Raw genomic sequence first — 24,043 nt, 5'->3', positions numbered from 1 at the left:
CCTTCTCCTCCCAACCCCAACCAGCCACCACCTCCATGTATCCCCCCAAAAAAGTTCACTTTCCTGGTCAGAAAAGCCATGATTCCCTTTTGATCGACCTCTTTAAAGAGAAAGATAACACAGGAGAATCTTGAGCTGCATGGAAGTGGCGGGTTTCTTTTCTCTTCTTTTTTGGTTCTGGATCGCGGGTTTCTTTCTTTCCCATACATATGATGTAACTTCTGGTATGAAACAATCAGTGGATTAGTTAGTATAAAAGAGAAAGCTTAAAGCTCATAGGAAAGTAAAAGTTGAAAGGAAGATAGACTTGGTGACGAAGTAAAAGTTGAAAGGAAAATATCTCAAGTCATGAACGGACTAAGATTGGTGCAGAAAAAAAAAAAAAAAAGGTACCAAATTTTGATTTTGGTGGCTATAGTTTGGCCAAAGTTCCACTTTATTCTCTACAACTTTAATAGTCACTATTTGAACCCAATAATTTATAAATTGTTGTAATTTAAAGTTAATAACCTAATTTTTGTTATTGTTTTAATGAAATTAGCACGACGTATTAGGTGTTTTACGCCTTTAAAAAGTTCAAATAATTGAAGAAACTACAGAGACCAAAAATGGAGTTTCTTCAAATATATAAAAACCAAAGTTCTAATCTAGAACAGAAAGAAAAGAAAATTTTGCCAAAATTATAAGGAAAAACAAGAGTGAAATCAACTATGAGTCAGAGTTGGTGAGAGGCATTTCCTCCATTATATAGAGGAAGAGGATCCTTGAGTCAGGGTAATAGATTTATTATTAGTTGAGTGACATGTCAATCCAAGCACAAAAGCGTAGCTCAATGAAAATCTGGTCCCCATAAAGCTTGAATCTTGAGAGTTACCATTTAGTCAGACCAGAAAGCTAAGTGTAAATGAATAATCAGAGCAATTTGAAACGCAGTTGCATAGAGATGGCGGATGCCGCCGATCATCTCTCTTCACCTATCAACCACTTTCACAGCAGCAGTAGCAATGACATGGTCGAGCCACAGACGGCCATGGCCGACGATGCTTGTATACAACCACAACCACAACTGCAGCAGCAGCAGCAGCAACAGCACATTGCTCTGCCTCCGTTGGTGGAGGATTTGCTGAACCAACTTTGTAATGAGAGAAAGCAACCCCAGCCAGACTACAACGTCAGGCGGAGGTTGGGTTTGCTGGGCGAGGAGAAGGCCCTCCAACTCCTCCATGAAATCAACGAGGCAAAAGTAATCAAAACCCTCAGTGGCTTCATCATGTGGATGATCCGTAATAAACCACAATATCAATGTCCCTCTCCTTCTCCCTCTCCTTCAAAGTATTGCCCTGCTTCTCTTCTGCAAACCCAATTGTCCGCTTCTCCATTTACGCCTTCTGTTCGCAAAGGTTAGATTTTTACTTAAACTTCTTTCATTTTCGTGGGTTTTTTTGTTTCATGATGTTTTAAACCCGTGTCTCTGTCTATCTCTATGTGAGTTACAGAGCAACCTGGACGAGACCACGGAGGGCTGAGGCCACGTTATTCCTATTCCTCTGCCTCACCTTCAAAAGCTCTCCGTGTTTCTCCGTATCAAGGCCCATCATATGCTCCTCCTTCTACTATTACTCCTGTTCAACTTTTTAAGGACACTCTGCCTCTACCTCTACCTTTTACTCAAGATTTTATTTTTTTTTTCACTTTGTCAATTTCATGCTTTTCATTTATTGTGATTAATTATCCGTCGATAGCCCAAACAAGAAAAGATATTATGTCTCTGTTCGAGTCTGCGTGTGTTGGTGAGACTCTCACTAATTCCTCAGTTCTAGTAATGAACGTGTTTATAACCTTTACTTTGATGAAGTATACACAACTAGCTCTTCTAAATGTGTACTTTTGTTTCCCTCTTTTCGGCCGAAGCGGCCAACGGAAGGAACTTTTGATCATTCTTCTCTTGAGTGTGGGGCGTGCCACCACAACCACCACCACCACCAAGACTTGATGAAATCCTTTAGTATTCTGATTAGAGATTCCCGGTTTGGTGACTCTAATATTTTTATCCATTGGTGGAAAGAAATGTCGGCCGGTTGGTTTTCTCAACCATGCTCAGAGATTGAGGATATGATATTCCGACATTGCCCATGCTCATTGGCTTTTCAGCAAGAGAAAGAGAAGAAGAAGGCTCAAGCAAAAGGTAAAATATTATCTAAAAAAGCTTATCAAAATTAATGGTTTAAGTATAATAAAAAATAAAGTAAGGTGAATAGTATTTGCCCTTGCCCTTGCCCTTTGGGGTAAAACCAAAAAAAGCAAGGCTGACACTATTCACATGAATAGTGTCTACCCTTGCCTTTTGGGGTGGAGGTGCTCTTAAATGGGGCTCAACCTCCTTGGGGCTCTATAATATAGAGCCTATATGCAAAAAGGTATCCCCAATAAAAGAGATTTGGGACCCTATATCATTAAGCCTCACCGGAGCTGTCTCTAAATCTATGGACTCTGATAGAGCCCCTATAGCCCAAGCAGATCCCACATTTTGAAAAGCTGCAGCATACACCAAAAAAAATTTACACTTTTCTAGTCAGAAAAGCCATGATTCCATTTGATCAACCTGCCTTTTTAAAGAGAGATAACACAGGAGAATCTTGAGCTGCACAGCTACATGGAAGTGGCGGGTTTCTTTTCTTTTGTTTTTGGTTCTGGATGGCGAGTTTCTTTCTTTCCCGTACATATAATGCAACTTTTGGTCTGAAACAATCAATGGACTAGTATAACAGCTAAAGCTAAAAGCTCATAGGAAAGTAGAAGTTGAAAGGAAGATATACTTACTTGTTGATGAAGTATTTGCAAACTTCTCGAGTCATGAACGGTACTAAGATTGGTACCAAAAAAAAAAAAAAAAAAAGGTACAAAATTTTGATTTTGGTGGTATAGACTATTTGAACCCGATACTTTATAAATTGTTATAATCTAAAGATAGTAACCTAATTTTTTTTCTGTATTTAAAAAAAAACTAATTTTTTGTTATTGTTTTAATAAAATTAGCATGTGAGTGGCACGTATTATGTGTTTTACGCCTCTAAAAAGTTCAAATAATTGAAGAAATTACAAAGACAAAAAATGGAGCTTCTTCTAACATACAAAAACCAAAATTTTAATCTAGCACAGAAAGAAAAAGAAAATTTTGCCAAAATTATAAGGAAAAACTGGAGTGAAGTCCACTGTGAGTCAAGAGTCCTGAGAGGCATTTCCCCCATTATAGAAAGGAAGAGCAACTGCTGATTCTTTCATTATATTCTCAGTTCGTATTTGTTCAGGAATTACATGGTGACTTGTGAATGTGTATATTCATCATTTTTATATTATCAGAGGTTCAAAAGCAGAGATCGATTGTAATTTGTATCTATCTACCAAAATCTGTTCTCTCAATTCCCAACAGTAAACACATGTGACAAATTTTTTTTTTTTACCAAGATCATCACTTGGGCCTTGGGGGAAGTAAGACATGCGGTGAATAAGAAACAATGCGGTAAAGATAAGGGTACCTTTCTAAAATTACTCTATCCCCATAAGTTTTTTTCACTATTTTGTAATTGTAAATCTTGCCCAGTCAGAAAAGCCATGACTCCATTTGATTCGACCCCCTCTTTAAAGTGAGAGAATCTTTCTCTTTGAAGGGTGATTGGACAAGTGAAAATTTTCCTAACAGAGGATACGAGAATCTTGAGCAGTGCATATGATATGACGTAACTTTTGGTTCGTGACTCAATAATGTCATATATTTCTCAACAATCAATGGATTAGTGGACACAAAAGTTAACGCTAAAAGCTAATAGGAAAGAAAAAGTTGAACGGAAGATGGACATAGACTTGGTGATGGTGGGTGACGAAGTGTTTGCGAACTTCTCAAGGAAGTCAGGAGGAATGGCTTTGCTTCGCACAACTGAACAGCAACTTTGCCTTGGTGGTGCAAAAAAAAATAAAAAAGGCGCCAAATTTTGATTTTGGTTTCTATAGTTTGGCCAAAGTTCCACCTTATTCTCTACTACAGCTTTAATTGTCACTGTTTGATCCTAATAATTTATAAATTGTTGTAATTTAAAGATGATAACTTAATTTTCCTCATATTGTTTTAAAAGAATTAGTACAAGAGTTACATGAATTAGGTGTTTTGCACTTCTAAAAAGTTATATTTGTCTTCAAATAATTGAAAAATTGTTCTTGAATTGCGACAAATAATTGAAATAACAAAGTCCAAAAATGGAGCTTCGTCTAACATGTACAAACCAAAATTCTTTTATAGCAAAAACAGAAAACTTTGCCAAAATTGTAAGGAAAAACAAGAGACCGTGTGAAGTCCGCTGTGACTGTGAGTCATAGTCGGTGATCCTTGATTATAAAAAGGTAGAGGAACCTCGAGTGAGAGAGAGTAACTAGAGTTGAGTGACATATCAATCCAAGCACAGCAAATAGTGTAAGTAGCTCCATCAAAAATCTGGTCCGAAGTAGGAACCTTCTGTCGGGGAAAATTTCGTATCCCCATTAAAGCTTGAAACTTTTTGGTATTTGGTTTATAGAAGCTTGAAACTTGAGACTTACCATTTAGTAGAAAGTTTTCAGACCAAAAAAAAAAAACCCATTTAATCGAGAGTTTATGATTCTGGGCTGGCTCAAGGTAGTGTAAAAAAAATGCATAATCACAGCAATTTGAACGTGAAACGCAGTCACCCACAGATGGAAAATGCCTCCAATCATTTATCTTCATCTATCAACCATTTTCACAGCAGCATGATCGAGCCCCAGACGGCCATGCCCGACGTTTGTCTACAGCCACAGCCACAACAGCAACCGCACATTGCTCTGCCTCCGTCGGTGGAGGATTTGCTGAACCAAATTTGTAACGGCAGAAAACAACCCCAGCCAGACCAAAACGTCAGACTGAGGCTGAGTTTTCTGAGCGAGGAGAAGGCCCTCCAACTCCTCCGTGAAATCGCCGAAGCGAAAACTATCAAAACTCTTAGTGGCTTAATCATTTGGATGATCCGTAATAAACTACAATATCAATGTGCCTCTCCTTCTCCCTCTCCTTCAAAGTCCGCCCCTGCTGCTTCTCTTCTACAAACCCAATTGTCTGCTTCTCCCATTACGCCTCCTGTTCATAAAGGTCAGATTTTTTTTACTTCACTTTATTTCATTTTCATGGGCCCTTCTGTTTTCACTTTGATTCATCTCAGTAAGAAAATCTGATTCTCCCATTACGCCTCCTGTTTTCATTTTCATGGTCAAATTATTAAATTTATTCTCAGTAAGAATGGAAGTTACAGAGCAACCTGGAGACCATGGAGGGTTGAGGCCACCTTATTCCTATTCCTCTGCCTCACCTTCAAAAGTTCTCCGTGTTTATCCGTATCAAGGCCAATCATCTGCTCCTCCTTCAACTATTACTCCTGTTCGACTTTTTAAGGACCCTCTGCCTCTACCTCAACCTTTTCCTCAAGGTTTTTTTTTTTTTTTTTTTTTCCCACTTTCTCAATGAAATGCTTTTCATTCGTTGTGATTAACCATCTAGTGTGTGTTGGTACAGGTGAGACTTCCACTAATTCCTCAGTAGACCAACCTGGAGACAATGGGCAGGCACAATTAGAAGCTCTGGGCGAACTTGAGTTCAGGAGACAATTCCTAATATTGAATTACGCTGGAGGGTATGAGAAAGTTTGTTCCTTTTTTGCTTTCCTCTCTCCTTCTGTGGCTTATTTGGTTCTACTTCTGCAGTTCCTCTTAGATTACCTTGTTTGTTTACCTGCTTTTGGATGTCTATTTATTTATTTCAGAAATAAGTTAGAAAAAGTTCTAGAGCCCGAGACTATTAGGAGTTGGAAAGATTTGCCGATGCAACTGTTTGAGACGACAGTTTGGGAAGCTTTGGGTCGGAACTATATCGGCACGCGACACCCGGTGATGATCATTCTCAATTCTTGTTTTATAGTGGTTTACCATAATCTTTGTTAATTGGTTTTGACTCTTGTCCTGCTCTACTTGTTTTTAAGTTCCTGGAAAGAAAATTGGAATTGTATCCATGTTCGCTAACACTAACAATTCAAGAATTTCAAAATATTTGGGTAGTTTGCTACAGAATATCCTTACACTCTGATCATTTGAGCTTAGCAACCCTGCATGAATGAATCATGGTAATCCCCTTCAAGTACACATAAATGGATGAATAAGTAAATTAGTATCTAGTAATGATGCCATTTCCCGTCAGATTAGAGAGTAGGAATGAGTTTGCATAGCCAGTTATCTTCATCTAAAATTCCATTCTTACTGAGAAGAAATTTAATAATTTTCCAACTATTCTGTTAAAAACCATTTTGCTCGTTTTTATTTTTATTTTTAAGTTTTGTTAAGTAGTACTAGACTTCACGTAGTTAACTTAAAGGTTCCAAAATTAATTATTAACTTGTTACACAGTTTGGAAGGTCTTGAGATTTCAAGGAAGGGTAAATCTACCCCAACACTGATAGCTTACCTTTAAAAAAAAATAAAATAAAATAACTCATTGATGGTGTCTTTATTACTGGCATTATCCAACCTTGTATCCATTACTACATATGCTCAATGACCCTTTCATGTTGGCGATGTGCTGCAGACTTTTGATTGGGATTCTGGAAAAACATACGTCTATCATTGTGAAGTCTCTGTGGATGGGAGCTACAAATTCAAGGTTTGTACATCTACCCCCCAGTATACGTGTAATCACACACAATCATGTGCGAGCCTATGCATAATTGCCTGCTCACAAGGAGAAATAGTTAATTTACTGACAGAATCTGTAGTGTAGGTAATCAGAGTTTAACATGCAATCATGAAATTAGGTATCACTGTATCAGTAAAACCTGATATCGCCTTATCAGTCATACGTATGGGACCTGATATCGCCTTATCAGTCATACCTATGGGTCCACGGAAGGAATCAGGTCTTCTGATTAGGTCTTGTGGGAGGTTTCACGTTTGAATCTTACCCCATTGAAAAGTATTTAGAAACTTTGTACCTTTTAGATTTGATTTCATGAGTGCCATTTGATAGCAATTCATTTGTGCAAAACATGTGCTGTAGTGGTAAACCCTCACTGGCAAATTGTAATCAGCTGTCTGCAGTTCCTTTCTGGAAAATGGATTTTTTCTTTTATTGCTTGTTTGAATTTTACAGCTCAGCAACTTGCGGAACCTAATATGTATACTATCAATATAAGCAATTTCCACTGGTTTTTGGTAATATCATAATGTTTCTGTTGCCAATGTTGACCGGTCATTTTGCCGACGTTGTGTAAGTGATAAATTGTTATTTCCTTCAGGGACCCTGTCTAAACAACACAAAAAGAACTCTCCTGCAGAAAGTTTTGGGAGATGACAATGTTTTAATGGTGAAATTTTCCGATGTGGTGACTGAGAGAGTTCCAACTGCCATTAAAGATAATAATTATGCCAATTATAGCAAGGTCGCAAGAGAAGGGATTCTTGTGGGTTTGCGTCGATATCAGTTCTTTGGTATGCCTTTCATGCCTTAATATGGTGAATTTTGAATGTCCAATTTTAAACTGTTTTACTTCACTAACCACTTTTGGCCTTGTTTCTCTCTTCTACCTGTGTTGATTGGCCCATAAGTATAATTACCTCCTATGAAAATAGAATATTCATACAATGCTTATAGGTTATCTTTTCCGTGTTACAATGGTCACACAGAGACACATGCATGCATATATGTACGGTTTCAAAACCATCCAAACAACCGGAACAAGGCTAAGGTGTTTGAGGGTCTTTTTCACTTCATTTTTTCTTCTGTGCATCAACACATATGTAGATACATTTCTTTATACTCCGTCACTGATGGCTCACTTGCTCTTAAATGCTCTGGCATTCTTAAAGCTGGATAGTTAATATGATTTGTTTTGTCAGCTTCACATGCTAGAAATAGGATTTAGAATTACCACATGGTTTAGACTTGGGATTCGATATTCAGAAACTGATTTTATGTTATTTAAACCGTTCTCCCAGGTGAAGTTTTAACCTGTATTTGGATACATGAACATACATGAACATGTTGTGTTCTTTTTATTGAGTTGTTGAGAACTCTAGCTGAATTGATCATTAACATGGTTTTGAATCAGTGTTCAAAGATGGTGGCAATAAAGAAAAGAAGAAAAACCCAACTTCATCACCTGTGAAGTGTTACTTTATTTGTGTGGGCTCTAATGCCGCGATTGACAGGAGTGAAGATTATAAGTTCTCTAACAGAAAAATTCACGAAACAAGATGCATTTTTATGCATGCACATACTGTGTCTAGTGTGTCAAACTACATGGCTAGGTATGTAATTCTTTTTTACTCAAAAATTTCTTTTCTAATGCTGTATAGAAGTAATTTTCCATAAAGATTCTGAAGTACCATCTTTCTCGGGAATTCAGGTTTTCACTCATTTTGTCAAAGACAGAGAGCTTAGAAGTAGATTGGTCACTTGTAAAGGTTGAGGACATCGATGATGAGTATTGTCTAGTATGATCCTCAATCTTTTTAATGGATGTTGCATTTCCTATCTGTACTTATATGTCCTTTACTTTGTTTCATTTTTTCCGTTTACAAATGCAGTCTATTCTTTTTTTGTTTTGTGTAAACTACAGGATGAATCTGGTAATCGTATCGATAGAGATGGAAAGCCTCTTATACATACAGATGGAACTGGATTCATATCTGAGGATTTGGCTTTACTCTGTCCGAAGGATTTACTCAAAAGAGACTATATCAGTAAGGAATACATTGAGGTTTGTGATTTTATGTTTTAGGTAATTTAAAATTAAGGTTCAAGCATAGCAATAATAAATATTAACTAACCTCATAGTTGATTTATCCTCAACATCATTGGCATTTGACGATTGAGATTTTGAAATACATGTTTGCATAAAAATATAGTATCAAGTTACTGGATATGAATAATAATCTAGCAAAATGCAGCTAAAACTTGCATATTTATAACAGCTTGTATAAGTTAGTCTGTTATGCAGCCAAAAACTTGGTATGTATTATGTGCAAGAGTCTTGCTCTGCCTGTATGACTCTTTGCCTTCTGCAATTGTAATTTCTCTCTGTTTTTTCCTAGGAACTGACTGTATTTTCTTTCTCCTTCCCTCTGTCTCAGGGGTCGAGTCTCTCTGAATTTTTGGCTCACAACTCCATGTTTTCTTAGTTTCTGCATTTCCTAATCCAAAATGCTAATGTCTTCTACTCTTCTCTGTGCATGGCTTATCTTGCTTGCAACTGATTTCCCTTTGCTTTTGTTTTCCTTCTGTTTCCTCTCCTGTAGCCTTTGCTCTTGCAGTTCCGACTTTTTTACAAAGGCCGTGCTGTGAAGGGAACCTTTCTGATCAATAAAACGGTATGGTTTCCGTCATTCTCTTGTACAATGCCCTCATCATTACTGAATGGAACTGAGACAATACAACCCTAATAACAGGTTCATGCTTGATAGAAATGAAAAACTTAAGAAATAGTTCTGACTGATAGTATTTTCTTCATTTTCTTATTTTCTAATATTGTAAGTGTCAAACATTGTAGCTGCCACCAAAAACAATCCAGATTCGACCATCAATGGTTAAAGTTGAGACAGATCCAATGATTTCAGATGATCAAACAGTGAATTCGTTGGAGATAGTGACAGTAAGGTATATCCATTATTTAGAACTTATCTTTGCTTAGTTTGTATTGCTTTTACCCCCTGCAGTTGATTCAGAATCAGTTGTCCTGCGTCAACTTGGTTATTACTTATTTGCATTTATTAGCATATCACTATATACCTTTTCTCTAGGTTAACATTGAAAAAATGATAAAAGAAAAGGACACGATATTACATTTTAGCATAACTTAATTGAGAATTTCAAGTACAGGGCCAATGCCAGGTGCTGGGCTGTTTATATTATTTTACTGTTGAAGGTGTAATTTTTAACTTAAAGTTTTCATCTTCCAGCAAATCACATAGGAATACATTTTTTTCGAGGCATTTAATTGCACTTCTATGTCATGGAGGGGTGCCGAAAGAGTACTTCAGGGAGTTACTTATGAAAGATCTGGAAGATACTCGTGGTGTTTTCTGCAGTAGGCGTGCAGCATTCAAAGGTGTGAAGCTGATAGTGCTTAGAACTCATCGTAACTTTTTCTTTCCTTTTGAATCATTTGGGGTCAAATTGACAGCCAATTTCTTGCTTTGGTTTCTGTCCATGGGTTAAATAACATTCTAGTCATTTCCTATTTCATTTATGTTCCACTTATTTCTCTTTCACTATTTCGAATTTATTGATGGGTTTCCTTCCATCATTTTCTGTATTTTCAGTTGCCTATAACCACGGTGAGATCGACGATGATTACAATTCGGTAAAAATGATTCTTTCTGGTATTCCTCTTGAAGAATCATATTTGCAATATCGTCTATCAATTCTAAAGAAAGAGGAAAATAAGAGTCTTCAAAAAGGCAAAATTTGTAGTCCTCAGAGCTATATGTTGATGGGGACAGCTGATCCAACAGGGATTCTGGAAAGAGATGAAGTTTGCATTATCCTGTATGTATGATTTCTGGCCTTTTTTACTCTCCTGTTAAAAATCCATTCAGGAATTTGATGATATGTTTACTATCTGTTATCCTGTAGCTAGATTAATTATATGTCTTTTTATTGCATAGCACAATAATTTCCTCATTTCTCTGGTCCATGCCCCATTAGCTATTAAACACAGTTGCTTGAATTACAACTTGTGTAATAGAAGGAATGCATTTGTGTGGTTATCTCTATGTGAGACATGGTACTTAGATTAAAGGTGTAAAGTTTTAACTTGTATTGGAAGCAATCTGTAATCGCAATATTTGTAGTTTGGTTAAAAAATTTATCCAACCTACAACTAACACAGAAATTCTTTGATCTATGCCATAACCATAAGATTGTATTATATGGTTATGCTGTACAAAGTTTGTTATTTTCTTGCCTTGAAATTATAGTGGTACTAATGTATATTATGTTCTAATGAATTATGAACTATTTACCCCCAAAAAAAAAAAAAAATTATATATGAACTAATAGTTCCATGTAGAACTGTTTCTAGTATATGGTATAATATGGCATTGTATGATTTGTATGATTTGTATTTGCTTAATTGTATCTCTTTACTAAAGGTGTTACTATACATCTTTTCTTTCTTTATTATCCTATGTTAGTTCTTCATCTATGTGTAGTTTAGTGTCAATAAATATAATTTACTTATAGCTTGAGGCCTCTTTTCGGCCCAATGATGTGTGCAGTGACAGCGGACAAATGTCGGGACAGGTACTAGTGTACCGGCATCCAGGTTTGCACTTTGGTGATATTCACCTTTTAAAGGCCAGATACGTGAAGGAGTTAGAATATGTTGTCGGCAATGCCAAATATGCTATATTCTTCTCTTGCAAAGGTCCACGTTCTGTAGCTGATGAAATGGGTGGTGGAGATTTTGACGGTGATCTCTATTGGGTCTCAAGAAACCCTCAGGTTGGCATTTACCTTAATCGTGGTTACTCTATCATTATTTTGAAATTTTGACATGCACATCCCCTCTAGAAATACTTAACCAATTTATGCATGGAATTGGAAATTTTTTTGTTTATCACACCTCTTAACTATCAGTTTTTCTATTTTTTCCTTAATAGATATCCATTATATTAAGGTTTATTATACCTTTTCATGATTTAAAAAAAAAGGGATTTGAAAAATTTCGGGCATGACATTGATTGAAGTGGCTTGATTGCACTTAAATTGTTTCCATACTGATGTGAGATCATGTTGGAAAGATGTCAATGACATAATTTGTCACTTAGGTCTTTCTGAAAGGTGAGTTCCTGTTTTGTTATCTATTGCCAAAGTTCTTATGTGATTGTATTTCATAATTAATTGGTGTTATCTAGTTTCCTTTTTGTATTTAGCACTTATTATTGGTATTGCTTCAGCTTTTGGAATGTTTTAAACCGAGTGAACCTTGGATCGAAGCTTCATCATCAACTCCAAAAGTTGCGAGTACTAGACCCAGTGAGCTCTTGCCTAATCATATAGAGGATGCGCTTATTAAACTATTCTTGAAAACTAGGTTTGAACCCAGGTATGCATTTGACTCTATTTATAATCATTTGCATTGTATTACATTCAAATTCTGGCTTTAGTTAGGTTCCTGATGCGTTGTAGTTACTATTTGCTCAATCTTGTAATGCTTTTAGCCTAAGTAGTACCCTTTGATATTGTCTAAAATGCATGTAACGAAAGCATAGTTCATTAAGTATATTGGCAAAATTGAACTTTAAATTAGAATTTTTCTTTTTAAAATTTAGTAAGTTGTTGACTGTTACATTGAACCTTAATGTAATTTGTTTTCTGGTGTAAGTAATTATTGCTATGCTTATTTATCGGGCCAAAATTAAAACATTAACCTCCAACTTTTATAAATCAAGTTGAATGTTCCATTCTTCTTGATATGGTATTGGATGATGGATATCTCTCTTTGTTGTTGAAACTGAGACAGCATTCTCTGGCTATGATTCACACTTAACAGTACTGTTTATTCTTGTGTTATTATTTGTATTACATTTGTTCTACAGATTTAGCACTTCATCCAATGTATGAATCTTATGTTTCTGGGGCACAAACAATTTCATCTGTTACAGTTTTGCAATGAGTGAGGCATCTGATAGCTGGCTGGCTATGATGGATCGGTTGTTAATTCTAGGAGATAGTAGTAATAGTGAGAAAACCCATGTGAAGGCAAACATGCTGCGGTTGGTTGATTTATACTACGAAGCTCTAGATGCACCAAAAAAAGGTGGAAAGGTTAGTTCTGTTTTTTGTTGCTTCAGCTGTGTAATTGGATGTATCAATAGGGATTTGGTGTTACTTTTTACTTTCTTCCGGTATGTTGTTATTATAAGCGGGCGTACCTATTGTATGCAATTAAACATATGGTGTTTCGTTTAGGAAAAGGATACTCTTCGTTTCTTTTGACTTGTTCTGCTACATTTGTTTGGAACTCGTTGTCTGTCTTCAGTTCACCCTTTGTTTAGTTTCCATGGAGTGAAGAACATTCACATCCTCCTGCTGTTTTACGATATAGGAAATCAGTAGCTAGTTATTTACAGTTTGCATGATCCTTAATCTTCGAAGTACATCTTCCTTTCAAGTGATTTGGCTGTGCCTTGAAACTTCGATTTAACTTCTGAGTAACAGGTGGTAGTTCCTGGAGAATTGAAGTCGAATCTGTTCCCTCATTACATGGAAAGGGTAAACTCATACAAATCAACGTCCATTTTGGGATTAATTTATGACACAGTGAACGCCTATCAAGCAGAAGATGCTTCTATCAAAGGTGTGATAAAAGTATTTTTAATATTAGCTGGTTGTTAAAGCTCCTGTCCATAAAAACAAGAGTTTTTGACTTGCTATTTTTCCCCTGTACCTCTCTTCAGAAGTCAAGAAACTTCCTATGTTCGATGTCGAAGTCCCTGAGGAGTGCTTGAAGAAATGGAGGGAACACTACCAGCATTACAGGAGTGAAATGAGCTCGGCCATGCAGGACGATGATCGAGACAGCAAGAATAATGCTGCCGATAAGGTCTTGAGAAAGTATAAAGAGGTGAGACTTCAGACTTAAGTGTCCGGATTATGAACAAAAACATTTTGCCAGAGCCTGTTCTGCTCACTGCTTTTCCCCAATTGTAGATTCTGTATGGTGGTGCTGAGGACCTTGAGAATAGTACAAGGCCGTTGCATGAAATATTCGACGAGGCGCTCGCAATATATCGGGTGACTTATGACCATGCTATAAGTCAAGGAGCTGTTGGTAAATGCTGCTTTGCATGGAAAGTTGCAGGTTCAGCCCTCTGCAAGTATTACATGAATAAACAAGGGGCCCGAACTATTGAAGCCTCATTCTCTGTTTTGAAGGACTTAGTGTAAATTAAATTTTAGGTGTACCATAATATCAGTAATTAGTCAAGAAATGTTGTATGTATTATATTGTAACATTAACGTGTGTATGCATATATAAAAATAAAATATATATAGTTTTCTCATTCGGATGTCCACACGTGTCATTATAAATGGAGAGGAAAGTATGGATGAATTGTAAAAAATAATTACATTCACACGGTAATAATGGCTCTCCGCTTACGGGAAATATGCATAAGTGTCACATTTTTAATTGCATTACTCTGTAAAAGGATCAATTGGTAATTTTTCAATACCTTGGAATAATATTAACAAGACAGCAGGACCTTGCCGTGCTCTAAACGGAGCAAATAAATCCTATTATTAATAAAAATCCAAATACTAAATAAATACTAGACACAGAGCTGTCTGAGCTCTCAATCTTCACGTGTATGTAGTAGCATACTAGCTAACACTCGTTCACATTACTTGGAGGTTAACGTTTGATAGGGACCTTGGGATGTGTCTGTTTTTTTTTTTTTGGACGAAATTGGGATGTGTTTGTTCACAGGATGTGTAGGCACAACAATCACGACCATTCACCACATGTCAATGCTTCAATCCATACGTGTCTTAACCTGCACAAACCTCAGCCTCATCTGATTTCAGTGAGCACCAGGAAAAAACTGGTCAAACGCTCACAAGAAGGGTAGAAGAATTATGAAGTCTTTGGATTTGCATATTAGTGATTTCAAGTTTCAATATTTATACATTATCATTTATAGCACTTTTTTTTTTTTTTTGGCTGATCGTTTATAGCACTTTAATAGTATAGCGTATGAGAAAAACCCCCTTAATTTATAATTTAAACCATCAATCATATTAACATGCAATCGAAATATAAACAAATATTTATTTTAGAATCAAGGCATATACTTGCATGATTGACAGACAGCAAGGGCATTGAGAGGCAGCTGTGGATGTGAGGTCCCCACCATTGGACACGTCCGTTCAATAATCTTCATTATCCAAATCAAAAACCCAATCTCTCACTGTCTGCAACTATTGTCTCCTTCTATCTCCTCTCTTCCACCAACTCCACCGCCGAACATAGACAAAAAACCATGTCTCTATCTCTCTCTCTCCTCCATCCAATTCCTATTCATTTCCCTACCAACCACTAATCTCGATATTTTGCGTAATGATCTCCTTCAAAAGAACCCACTCACCCAAATCAATCATATCATTCATCTCCACCACCTCCACATGCATATTAAACAAGAAAGTTTCACACTTCTCCTCCGTGTATACTTTTTTCTTCTCTCTCTCTCTCTCTAAATAATTCAACAAAGAGAAAAAGATGATTAGTTAAATTGAAAATGACCCTACCTTTAATTTCCATTTCTTATTAGACTTTTTAATGTAAAAAAAAAAGCCATAAGTCTTGTCTTGCCTTTGGTGTACATGTAACATGGGTTCTTGTTTGTTTGCTTTGTTATTAAAACAGAGTTGCAGCACAAAAACAGATCACTGCATCTTCTGCTTCTTCTCTCACTACTGGCTTTGATCTCCAGCGATCACTCTGTTTTCTGTGTTGTAATTGTAACAGAAAGAGTGTTGCTGATCCTCAGCTGTTAATTGGTTCACTTAGAAGAATGGAGAGCACCTTCAATGAGTTGGGGGATAAGGCTTCTGTGCTCGACTTTGACCCCAAATCTGCCGATGTTGGTGGCGGCGTTGAGGACATCTACGGTGAGGACACTGCCACGGAGGACCAGCTTGTCACCCCTTGGACTTACTCCGTCGCCAGGTCACTACTTTTCACCTGATTGTTTTATAATTCTTGCTTGCCACCGAAGTTGTATTTTTTCTCTTTTTTCACCAAAAGAAAATCTCTGTTTTTTTCTTTCTCTGTTCTACTTTTTGGATGATTTATTTAAACCTGTAAAAACTTTGATACTTCTAATTTTTTTTAAGTAAAATTACAAAAAAATTTGGTGGAATTTGAATCTCTTGATGCAGTGGATATTCTTTGCTGAGAGATCCCCAGTACAATAAGGGGCTTGCATTTACGGAGAAAGAGAGGGACACCCATTACTTGCGCGGCCTTCTGCCTCCAGCAACTTGCTCTCAACAACTTCAGGTTTCCATTAATTTAATTTAGTCCTTCTGCTTTGCTTAGTGTTCATGGCATGGTTAATTTAAGCTTTTAGGGTGTTGTGGTGATAGTCTAAAATGGCATAGCTCAGTTGTTTCATTCATCAAGAACATCAGTCATTGACTTTGTTGGGATAAATGTTGACTTCTTGTTTATTTTTTATGTTTTTCCCGCAAAATTTGTTAACCAGGAGAAGAAGTTGATGAACAATATTCGACAATATCAAGTCCCACTGCAGAAATATATGGCTCTGACAGAGCTCCAGGTAGTTTTTTCTGTTTACCAGTATCGGTTTAGCTTAAGATTCGTGGACACTATTTCAAGTGTGTTATTTATCCCTGCAATGTGTTAAATGACCTGGGGACTTGTCTTACTATTTTGCGGAGTTGTTTGTCTTTGGAACAAGGATGTAGAGAGAATCATTCAGTTTCCTTTGGTTAACAGGAAAGGAATGAGAGGCTGTTCTACAAACTTCTCATTGATAATGTGGAGGAATTGCTCCCAATTGTCTACACTCCAACTGTTGGTGAGGCTTGCCAGAAATTCGGAAGCATCTTCAGGCGCCCTCAGGGTCTTTACATAAGCCTGAAAGAGAAGTATGACTATTTCTTTACACCGTGATTTTTCGGTTTTCTCAACATAAAGTTCTGATGACATGACAAATCCTTCAACTTTTATAGGGGCAAAGTTCTTGAGGTATTGAAGAACTGGCCTGAAAGGACTGTTCAAGTTATTGTTGTGACTGATGGTGAGCGTATTTTGGGACTTGGCGACCTAGGCTGTCAGGTAACAAGTTTGAATCACTTTCTTTAAATTATGAGTATCTTTTGGCAAAAGTAAAATAACCCTCAAGTGGTTAAGTAACTTGCCCTCACATGGCATTGTTGGACATGTTTCAGGGGATGGGAATTCCAGTAGGGAAGTTGGCTCTGTACACGGCGCTTGGAGGAGTTCGTCCCTCAGCGGTAAGGATTTTCCTATTTACTTGTTACTAATCATTGTTAACTTTCTTCAAAACCATGAGGTTTACCTTTATTTGTAAATTTTAATATCAAGGTGTTGCATTGGAAATTAAGGAAGGATTGAAATTTAAATTCTTGTTTGATATCACAGCATGTAAATTTCATTTAATTAAGAATTCTTTGGACTTTCTTCTGCAGTGTTTGCCTATAACCATTGATGTTGGGACAAATAATAAGCAGCTGCTGGAGGATGAGTTCTACATTGGACTTCGACAAAAGAGGACAACTGGGAAGGTTTGTAGCTTCTACTGTACCCTAGTTTGTCTCTAGTTTAGTTTAGTTATGTAATTAAGAACTATAAATTTTAACTTAATGATGAGAGATTGTTGACACTATCTGCAGGAGTATGCTGATCTTTTAGATGAGTTCATGAGTGCTGTCAAGCAGAATTATGGGGAAAAAGTTCTCATACAGGTTGCTTCTTAAATAAAATCCTATATATTCGTAGGATTTCCAGAGTATAAAATTTTCATGTAGTTCTGAGATTGTCTAGTCCCTTTGAATTGGAATGTGCAGTTTGAAGATTTTGCAAACCACAATGCTTTCCAGCTGCTTGAAAAATATAGGAGGACTCATCTTGTCTTCAATGATGACATACAGGTACACAGTAGGTCACTTTTGAGCTTGCCCTTTAGCCTTTACGGCTTGTACACTTTGTTTAGTTTCCCCCTGACCGTTTGTTTCCTTGTTTCAGGGAACAGCTGCTGTAGTTCTTGCAGGAGTTGTGGCAGCACTGAGGTTGGTTGGTGGTAGCCTGTCCGAGCACAAGTTTTTGTTCCTTGGTGCTGGGGAAGTAAGAATTGTTTCATGGATTTCTGTCTTCACTACGTCATATTGCTGGCTTATCATGTCATTAACTAAGGAGAACTAAGAATAATCTAACTCTAATATATAATTCTCATCGTGCTGTTGCTCATGATTGTAGGCTGGGACGGGTATTGCAGAGCTAATAGCTCTTGAGATCTCAAAAAAGGTATTAACTTTTTACAATCAGGTGCATGCTATCTCTGGTTAATGTAATTGTCAAACTGAGATGAAAAGGACTTCTGGTCTTGATTTATCAATGATCTTCCTTCATTTATTTAGTTTTTTGTTTTATTTGTCTCTTGTAGACAAAAACTCCTGTGGAAGAGACCCGTAAGAAGATCTGGCTTGTTGATTCAAAGGTGGGGGTAGCATGCTCGATAAAGATTCTGACTTTCACTTTTAAGTTTTCTTACTTTCTCTCAAACTTCATTAAGCACATGAATTATTTTTGCAGGGATTAATTGTTAGCTCTCGCAAAGATTCTCTTCAACAGTTTAAGAAGCCTTGGGCTCACGAACATGAACCCATTGATAATCTCCTTGATGCTGTCAAGGTATGAACCAAACGATTCAAGTTTATTTTTTGAGTTTTGATGCATAATTATTTGATTATACTTGTTTTTTTTATTCTCCCTTCATACTTGATCAGGCAATTAAACCAACAGTTCTTATTGGATCATCCGGTGTTGGAAGAACGTTTACAAAGGAAGTGATTGAGGCAGTATCCTCCTTCAATGAGGTACTCCTCACCTTTCTCTTACATCCATCCCCTGCCTATCTTCTTGTTCATGTTAGATAACTTTTTGAGCATCTGTTTTATTGACATTGAGAAATGAATGATGCAGAAACCTCTCATTTTGGCTCTTTCCAACCCAACGTCCCAGTCTGAATGTACTGCTGAAGAAGCTTATACTTGGAGTAAGGTATAACATTTATTTTTTAGTCTGATCTGTCATTACTTGGTTGGGGATTTATAGCACAAAGTGATACAATAAATAGAATGTTTGACTACTCCATTTATGCAAGTGAAGCTAACTTTTCTTCCATGTTTCTTGTCCTGCTTTCATCGCTAGGGACGCGCAATTTTTGCCAGCGGAAGTCCATTTGATCCTGTTGAATACAATGGCAAAGTTTATGTTCCTGGCCAGGTTATACAAATATAATCTCGCAGTATTAAGACCAAGTTTGAAACCATGAGTTTAGTATCAATGACTGAGATTTTTTGCTTTCCTTTTCAATGCAGTCCAACAATGCTTACATTTTCCCTGGATTTGGTCTCGGTTTGGTTATCTCTGGAGCAATCCGTGTGCACGATGATATGCTTCTGGCAGCCTGTAAGTAGACTGCAAATTCAGAATGATTTGATTTTGAAAAAGCATAGAATTTAAAACTTGAATGGCATTATGTGGTCAAAACAGGCCAAACACAAATCTTGTAATCAACTGTAATATAGGAGGTTTAGTTGGCAAGACATTGACTTTTACATTTACTCTTTCTTCAACTTTTTGGTTCATCTCCTAAAAACAGCGGAATCGTTGGCGGGGGAAGTTACAGAGGAGTATTTTGAGAAAGGGCTGATTTATCCACCATTTTCCAACATCAGAAAGATTTCTGCCCATATAGCTGCTAACGTAGCTGCTAAGGCATATGAACTTGGTGAGCCTTTTTTATATATTTCTTTTCTTTGGTATATTCTGAGTTCTGACCCAAAAACAATGTCACTTCTTCCATCCATTTGTAATTTGTTTTCATCGTATGCTTTGTAGGCCTGGCTACACGTCTCCCCCGTCCTGAGAATCTTGTGAAGTATGCTGAGAGTTGCATGTACAGCCCTGTGTATCGAAACTACCGTTGAACAGTGTGTTGCTCCACATTTTAGAAGTTTAATATCAAACTTCTTTTTAAATGGGTGTTTTCTGAAGATGCAGTATGTTTTTATTACTGTTGTGTTATGTCACTTGGTGACGTTGGTGCTTAAATGAGTTAAGGAGATGCTTGTAAGCCCTCTGTTTCTAAGTTCAAATAAATATGCTAATTGTATTATCCCCATCTCCACCTCCCACCATGTGATCAGTTCATGTAATTGAAATCCATTGACAGCTTATTGTTTCTTGCAATTTTATTGCTTGCATTGGTCAAATGCTTAGATTCCTTAAAAAAAAATTGAACATGATACTATATGGTCTCTTTTTCACAGCTACATATTGCGTGACCTGTTATTGTGAGAGATGTCGTATCATGTAAAGCGTAACCTGTTATTGGGAAGGGATTTCACTTATTGTATTGGAGAACAGCCCCTACGCCCCGCTCCTCGCATTTGGTGATCTTGTTCATGCGTTTGAAAGTCGTCACTTAGTCTACAGTCGTGTCTCAAATGCATGATGATGGTAGCCAGCCACCATTCTTTAGATGAATTGATTTTGACCGTTGGATCTTACACCAGGCCTCAAAGCAAATGTGATAATACAGGTAGCACAAACATAAAAAGAAATTGTGACGGATGGGTCGTTTTGCTAACTTTTGTCATCTTTTTTGACAATTATTGAAATGGAGAGGGAAAAAGAAAGCACACTCCTCCCCCACCATTGTTATGCCACTAACATGGCTAAAGACCAAGTAATCCTTTCAGGGAGTGGATTTGTTCAATTATTGTTATGGTAAATGTAGCTTATATAAATAAATAAATAAAATTTATTGATCCTTGATTGACTTCCTACAGCCTTTTCTTTGACCATGAAGTCAACTATGCAGATGCAGTACATTAATTTAGAGGCAGGGATATGTTTTTCATTGGACACATTCTATGGATTTACATGAGAATACAACTTGAACACCGATGGAACACATTATCAAATACAACAATGGTAGAACCATATGAATCTTATGCTATCTTAGAAGGGGATTCATCTTCAATTGCAGGAGCGGTGGCAAACTTATTTTTTATGTTCATCATAGACATTCAGATCAGCGTGAGTATCGTAATATCGCTGCCTCAGGTAAGTCCGACACAAGATTGGAGGAAACCTGGCATAGTAGGCAAATGCAGAAAAGCATGAACCGAAAGAAACATCATTTCAAGTGCTTACTACTCTACTGGCCACATGCTTTATAGGTGATGCATTTCCTATAAAGTCAGATGATGTAATGAACCCATCAGTATTCATTCATCAACTGAGGTCCCTTACTACTCCGTAAGGCCAATGAGCCTCGAATATAGATCAACATAATTCAGAGATTACCATATAAAAATTATCTTAAAATTATCAACCGTTTTTAAACAGAGATGAAAGATTGCCATGTTTTATTTTTAAATGTTTTCAGTTGCTAAAATAACTATATAATTGTGCTAGCATAATATTTGCGGTCAGAACTTACTTGGGAGGGTTTTTTTCAGATTTGCAGGTAGGCAAGCACTCAACAAGACAATTGTGACTAGGTTCTATAAAGTATGCCATCTGCCCAAGAAAAGAAGAAAATGAGAAGTCCATTAAAAAGAAAGGAATGCGCTGTAACTGGTAAGATAAAAGAATGAGCTATATATGAAGTGTACATAATGGATACCATGTAAAACCCCCCACCCCCCCCCAAAAAAAAAAATCAAGGATTTGAGCCCATGTACAAGTAAGGCACATATATAATAAGTGAAATCGAAGGTACACCATTTGAATCAGATGAGAGACAAAACAGAATCTAATGCATAATCAAAACGCCTAGTATACCATGAAACAGAAAAGGAAAAGAGAAGGGGTCATACAGAGTATCTGTCTTGACCATTCCCTACAACTCTATGCAGCGTGGACCTGAGTACAAAACCAAAGCAGGAGCATCTGTCACACAATAGTTGAATACAAAAATTCCAAAAGGAGATTGCACATACTTAAAGAGCAAAATGAATTGTGCAGCTCCAGAAATTGCCAGCACTCATCTTCTATGAGCATATATGTAGTTTGGAGATTGGACTAGGGTTACGACTAAGAGAGATGTGCAGTACTTGAAAATGCCGTTGCTCCAGCGTTCTAGCATGTCGCCAAGATTCACTATAAATGCTCTGAAAGAATAAACAGAAAGTTAAAAAATTGTCACTACTATGAATTAAAAAGATGTTTTTGCATTATATTTGTTAATACAGTGGCATATGTTATTTTCCTCTTCTATATCGTGAAAGCTTCAAAACAAGTTACCAGCAATGAAGCTAAATTATGCAAAGTGTTAAAACAGTACTTAATGGACCATATATGCTGCAAACAAGGACATAACTATAGCACATATGATTCATCCAGACTTAGCCACTCAAATGCTATCAATCTCCATGAGTGGGTAGAAAGTCTCACCCTTTAATTGGTGGTACATATTCCCATATTTGAGGTTTAGCATCCTTATCCTTGCATATCTGCAAAGAAATATGGATGGAAAAACAAATTAGTAATGCAACAATTATACTTGCCTTCTTAATAATGGTAATATAGCTGAAATTCACAGCAGCCTTCTTACTTGGAGACCTACGACATCATCTGTTGCTAAAAGGGTTATAAAACCAAAGTCAGAATGAGCACCAGCTCCAAAAATTCCATTTGATGGATCAGAAATTTGACCTATATAAAAAATGAACACCATATCATTAGTTAAACTAATTGTAGGATTCGTATTAAGGTTTGAAAAAATTTGATTGAAATTTGACCATCATAGTGTAGTAACCGCAATGTCGCAATAGCCTCGCCAATCATTTCTGGTTTATCAAAGAAATGGATGTCTAGATCAAGAGCAAGGGCTACAAGCCTAGCAACTGCTTTAGCCACCTCCCTGAAATGATGTATATGAAAACAATTCAATTCAGCGTATGTCAATCATTCATTCTAGAAAGAACTAATCTAAAGGAAAGATGGAAAAGGATCGTAAAACGTTTTGAAAAGCCTTGAGATGGCAGTTGGGCTGACCTTAGTGTCCTAAACAACCTTCTCATTAACATAAAGGATATTCTCATAGCAATTGGACACTACGAAATTCTGCTGAGAATATCCTTACAAGCATTGTCTAATGGGTGAGGAACATTGATCACATGCTTGTGGACACCTATGCACGGGTACTCTCATCTTATTAAACATATGTATGTAGTTGCCAATTACAAGAGTGCAACTTACAAGCATTGTCTATGATATTCCTCCATGGAGTCTCTCCACCCCGGCAACAAATCTACAAGGACAACAAAATGCATAGGAAGATCAGTAACGCAATTCCACTTGTACATCCTCAATGGCCCATGACACAAAAAGAGCACAAAATTAAGTCAATCAGCAAACTGGTGCCAGAAATCCGCCATTCAATCCTACTTGTCGTAGTTGGTTACCTGGAGCAGGCCAAACATTAGGCCCATAAAATGGCTTATTTTCCGGTTCTGGGTCATCTTCAGGCAGCTCAACTCCTATATAATACCCCTCCTTGTAATCTCCTACTCAATGAACAAGAAAGAACCAATCTTTACAAAACAAGAACAAAGACCCAGAATTCCAATGAAGCAAAAACAACCAGAAAGTGCGTTTCTGAGTGATATAAACAAACCGTGTACTTGGTTTTCATGGTCCAGATGCTCATCAAGAGAAGGGGTATATCCCCTGTAATTCTTGTTCCTCAAAAGCTTCATTTTTTCACTCAATGGTAAGCTGAAAAGCCTCCTGCTCTGTGCAAACACCTCGTCCATGAACTTCTCGCTTACCCCATGATTTACCACGTAGAAAAAACCGCAATCCAAACTGGCCTAAACCCAGAATTTGATTCATTTATATAAGTCATCAGTAGTTTTCTTCACTTGCCAGATATTTTTAATGAAAAAAATATAGAAAAGTCGGAAAGTTGAAGTGGAACGAACCTGTTTCAGTAAGGAGACAGATTGGTGTATATCGGAGCTTGAGAGATCGATACAATTGAGAGCGGAGGCTCTTACAGCTTTAACAGCACCGTTTGCGATTTGGTTTTCCATTTCCGGAGAAACTGAACCGCCAAGAATTAAGTATGGAGGCTTTGACTGCGCTGCGTTTTCTCGTATTTTCTATTCGGTTGCTTTGTCTGCAGCTAAAAGTGGAGTAATTCGTAC

General features: G+C 37.0%; 4 protein-coding genes across 4 annotated transcripts; 3 read left to right on the top strand and 1 right to left on the bottom strand.

Annotated features, from left to right (window-relative positions):
• Window positions 585–2,225, top strand: LOC109950260. Its single transcript, XM_020568690.1, has 2 exons — window positions 585–1,400; window positions 1,497–2,225. Exons 1-2 carry the CDS (start codon window positions 905–907, stop codon window positions 1,991–1,993), a joined length of 993 nt encoding a protein of 330 aa, XP_020424279.1. The 5' UTR covers window positions 585–904; the 3' UTR covers window positions 1,994–2,225.
• Window positions 4,419–14,125, top strand: LOC18771238 (probable RNA-dependent RNA polymerase 5). The gene is made up of 19 exons (XM_007204213.2): window positions 4,419–5,155; window positions 5,298–5,489; window positions 5,576–5,693; window positions 5,823–5,946; window positions 6,638–6,712; window positions 7,344–7,536; window positions 8,157–8,355; window positions 8,454–8,541; window positions 8,667–8,807; window positions 9,346–9,417; window positions 9,597–9,703; window positions 10,006–10,154; window positions 10,369–10,594; window positions 11,326–11,551; window positions 12,007–12,155; window positions 12,715–12,877; window positions 13,271–13,409; window positions 13,510–13,676; window positions 13,763–14,125. Exons 1-19 carry the CDS (start codon window positions 4,681–4,683, stop codon window positions 13,997–13,999), a joined length of 3,240 nt encoding a protein of 1,079 aa, XP_007204275.2. The 5' UTR covers window positions 4,419–4,680; the 3' UTR covers window positions 14,000–14,125.
• Window positions 15,015–20,108, top strand: LOC18769323 (NADP-dependent malic enzyme). The gene is made up of 20 exons (XM_007204155.2): window positions 15,015–15,274; window positions 15,477–15,779; window positions 15,992–16,112; window positions 16,318–16,392; window positions 16,572–16,723; window positions 16,808–16,913; window positions 17,027–17,092; window positions 17,288–17,383; window positions 17,492–17,563; window positions 17,666–17,749; window positions 17,844–17,942; window positions 18,075–18,122; window positions 18,262–18,315; window positions 18,411–18,509; window positions 18,605–18,694; window positions 18,801–18,878; window positions 19,029–19,103; window positions 19,199–19,289; window positions 19,483–19,611; window positions 19,722–20,108. The coding sequence occupies exons 1-20, from the start codon at window positions 15,171–15,173 to the stop codon at window positions 19,808–19,810; spliced, it is 2,031 nt and encodes a 676-aa protein (XP_007204217.2). The 5' UTR covers window positions 15,015–15,170; the 3' UTR covers window positions 19,811–20,108.
• On the bottom strand, window positions 20,579–24,043 carry LOC18770472 (2-oxoglutarate-Fe(II) type oxidoreductase). The gene is made up of 11 exons (XM_020568521.1): window positions 23,819–24,043; window positions 23,512–23,707; window positions 23,300–23,401; window positions 23,094–23,145; window positions 22,634–22,755; window positions 22,447–22,547; window positions 22,287–22,345; window positions 21,947–22,003; window positions 21,710–21,755; window positions 21,331–21,410; window positions 20,579–20,979 (listed from the first exon to the last, which is right to left on the bottom strand). The coding sequence occupies exons 1-11, from the start codon at window positions 23,927–23,929 to the stop codon at window positions 20,889–20,891; spliced, it is 1,017 nt and encodes a 338-aa protein (XP_020424110.1). The 5' UTR covers window positions 23,930–24,043; the 3' UTR covers window positions 20,579–20,888.

The sequence above is a fragment of the Prunus persica genome, chromosome G7 (genome assembly GCF_000346465.2).
Source record: "Prunus persica cultivar Lovell chromosome G7, Prunus_persica_NCBIv2, whole genome shotgun sequence".
NCBI classification, from domain to species: domain Eukaryota; kingdom Viridiplantae; phylum Streptophyta; class Magnoliopsida; order Rosales; family Rosaceae; genus Prunus; species Prunus persica.
The sequence above is the reverse complement of the archived record's forward strand: the minus strand, read 5'-3'. Positions and strand labels throughout refer to the sequence as shown.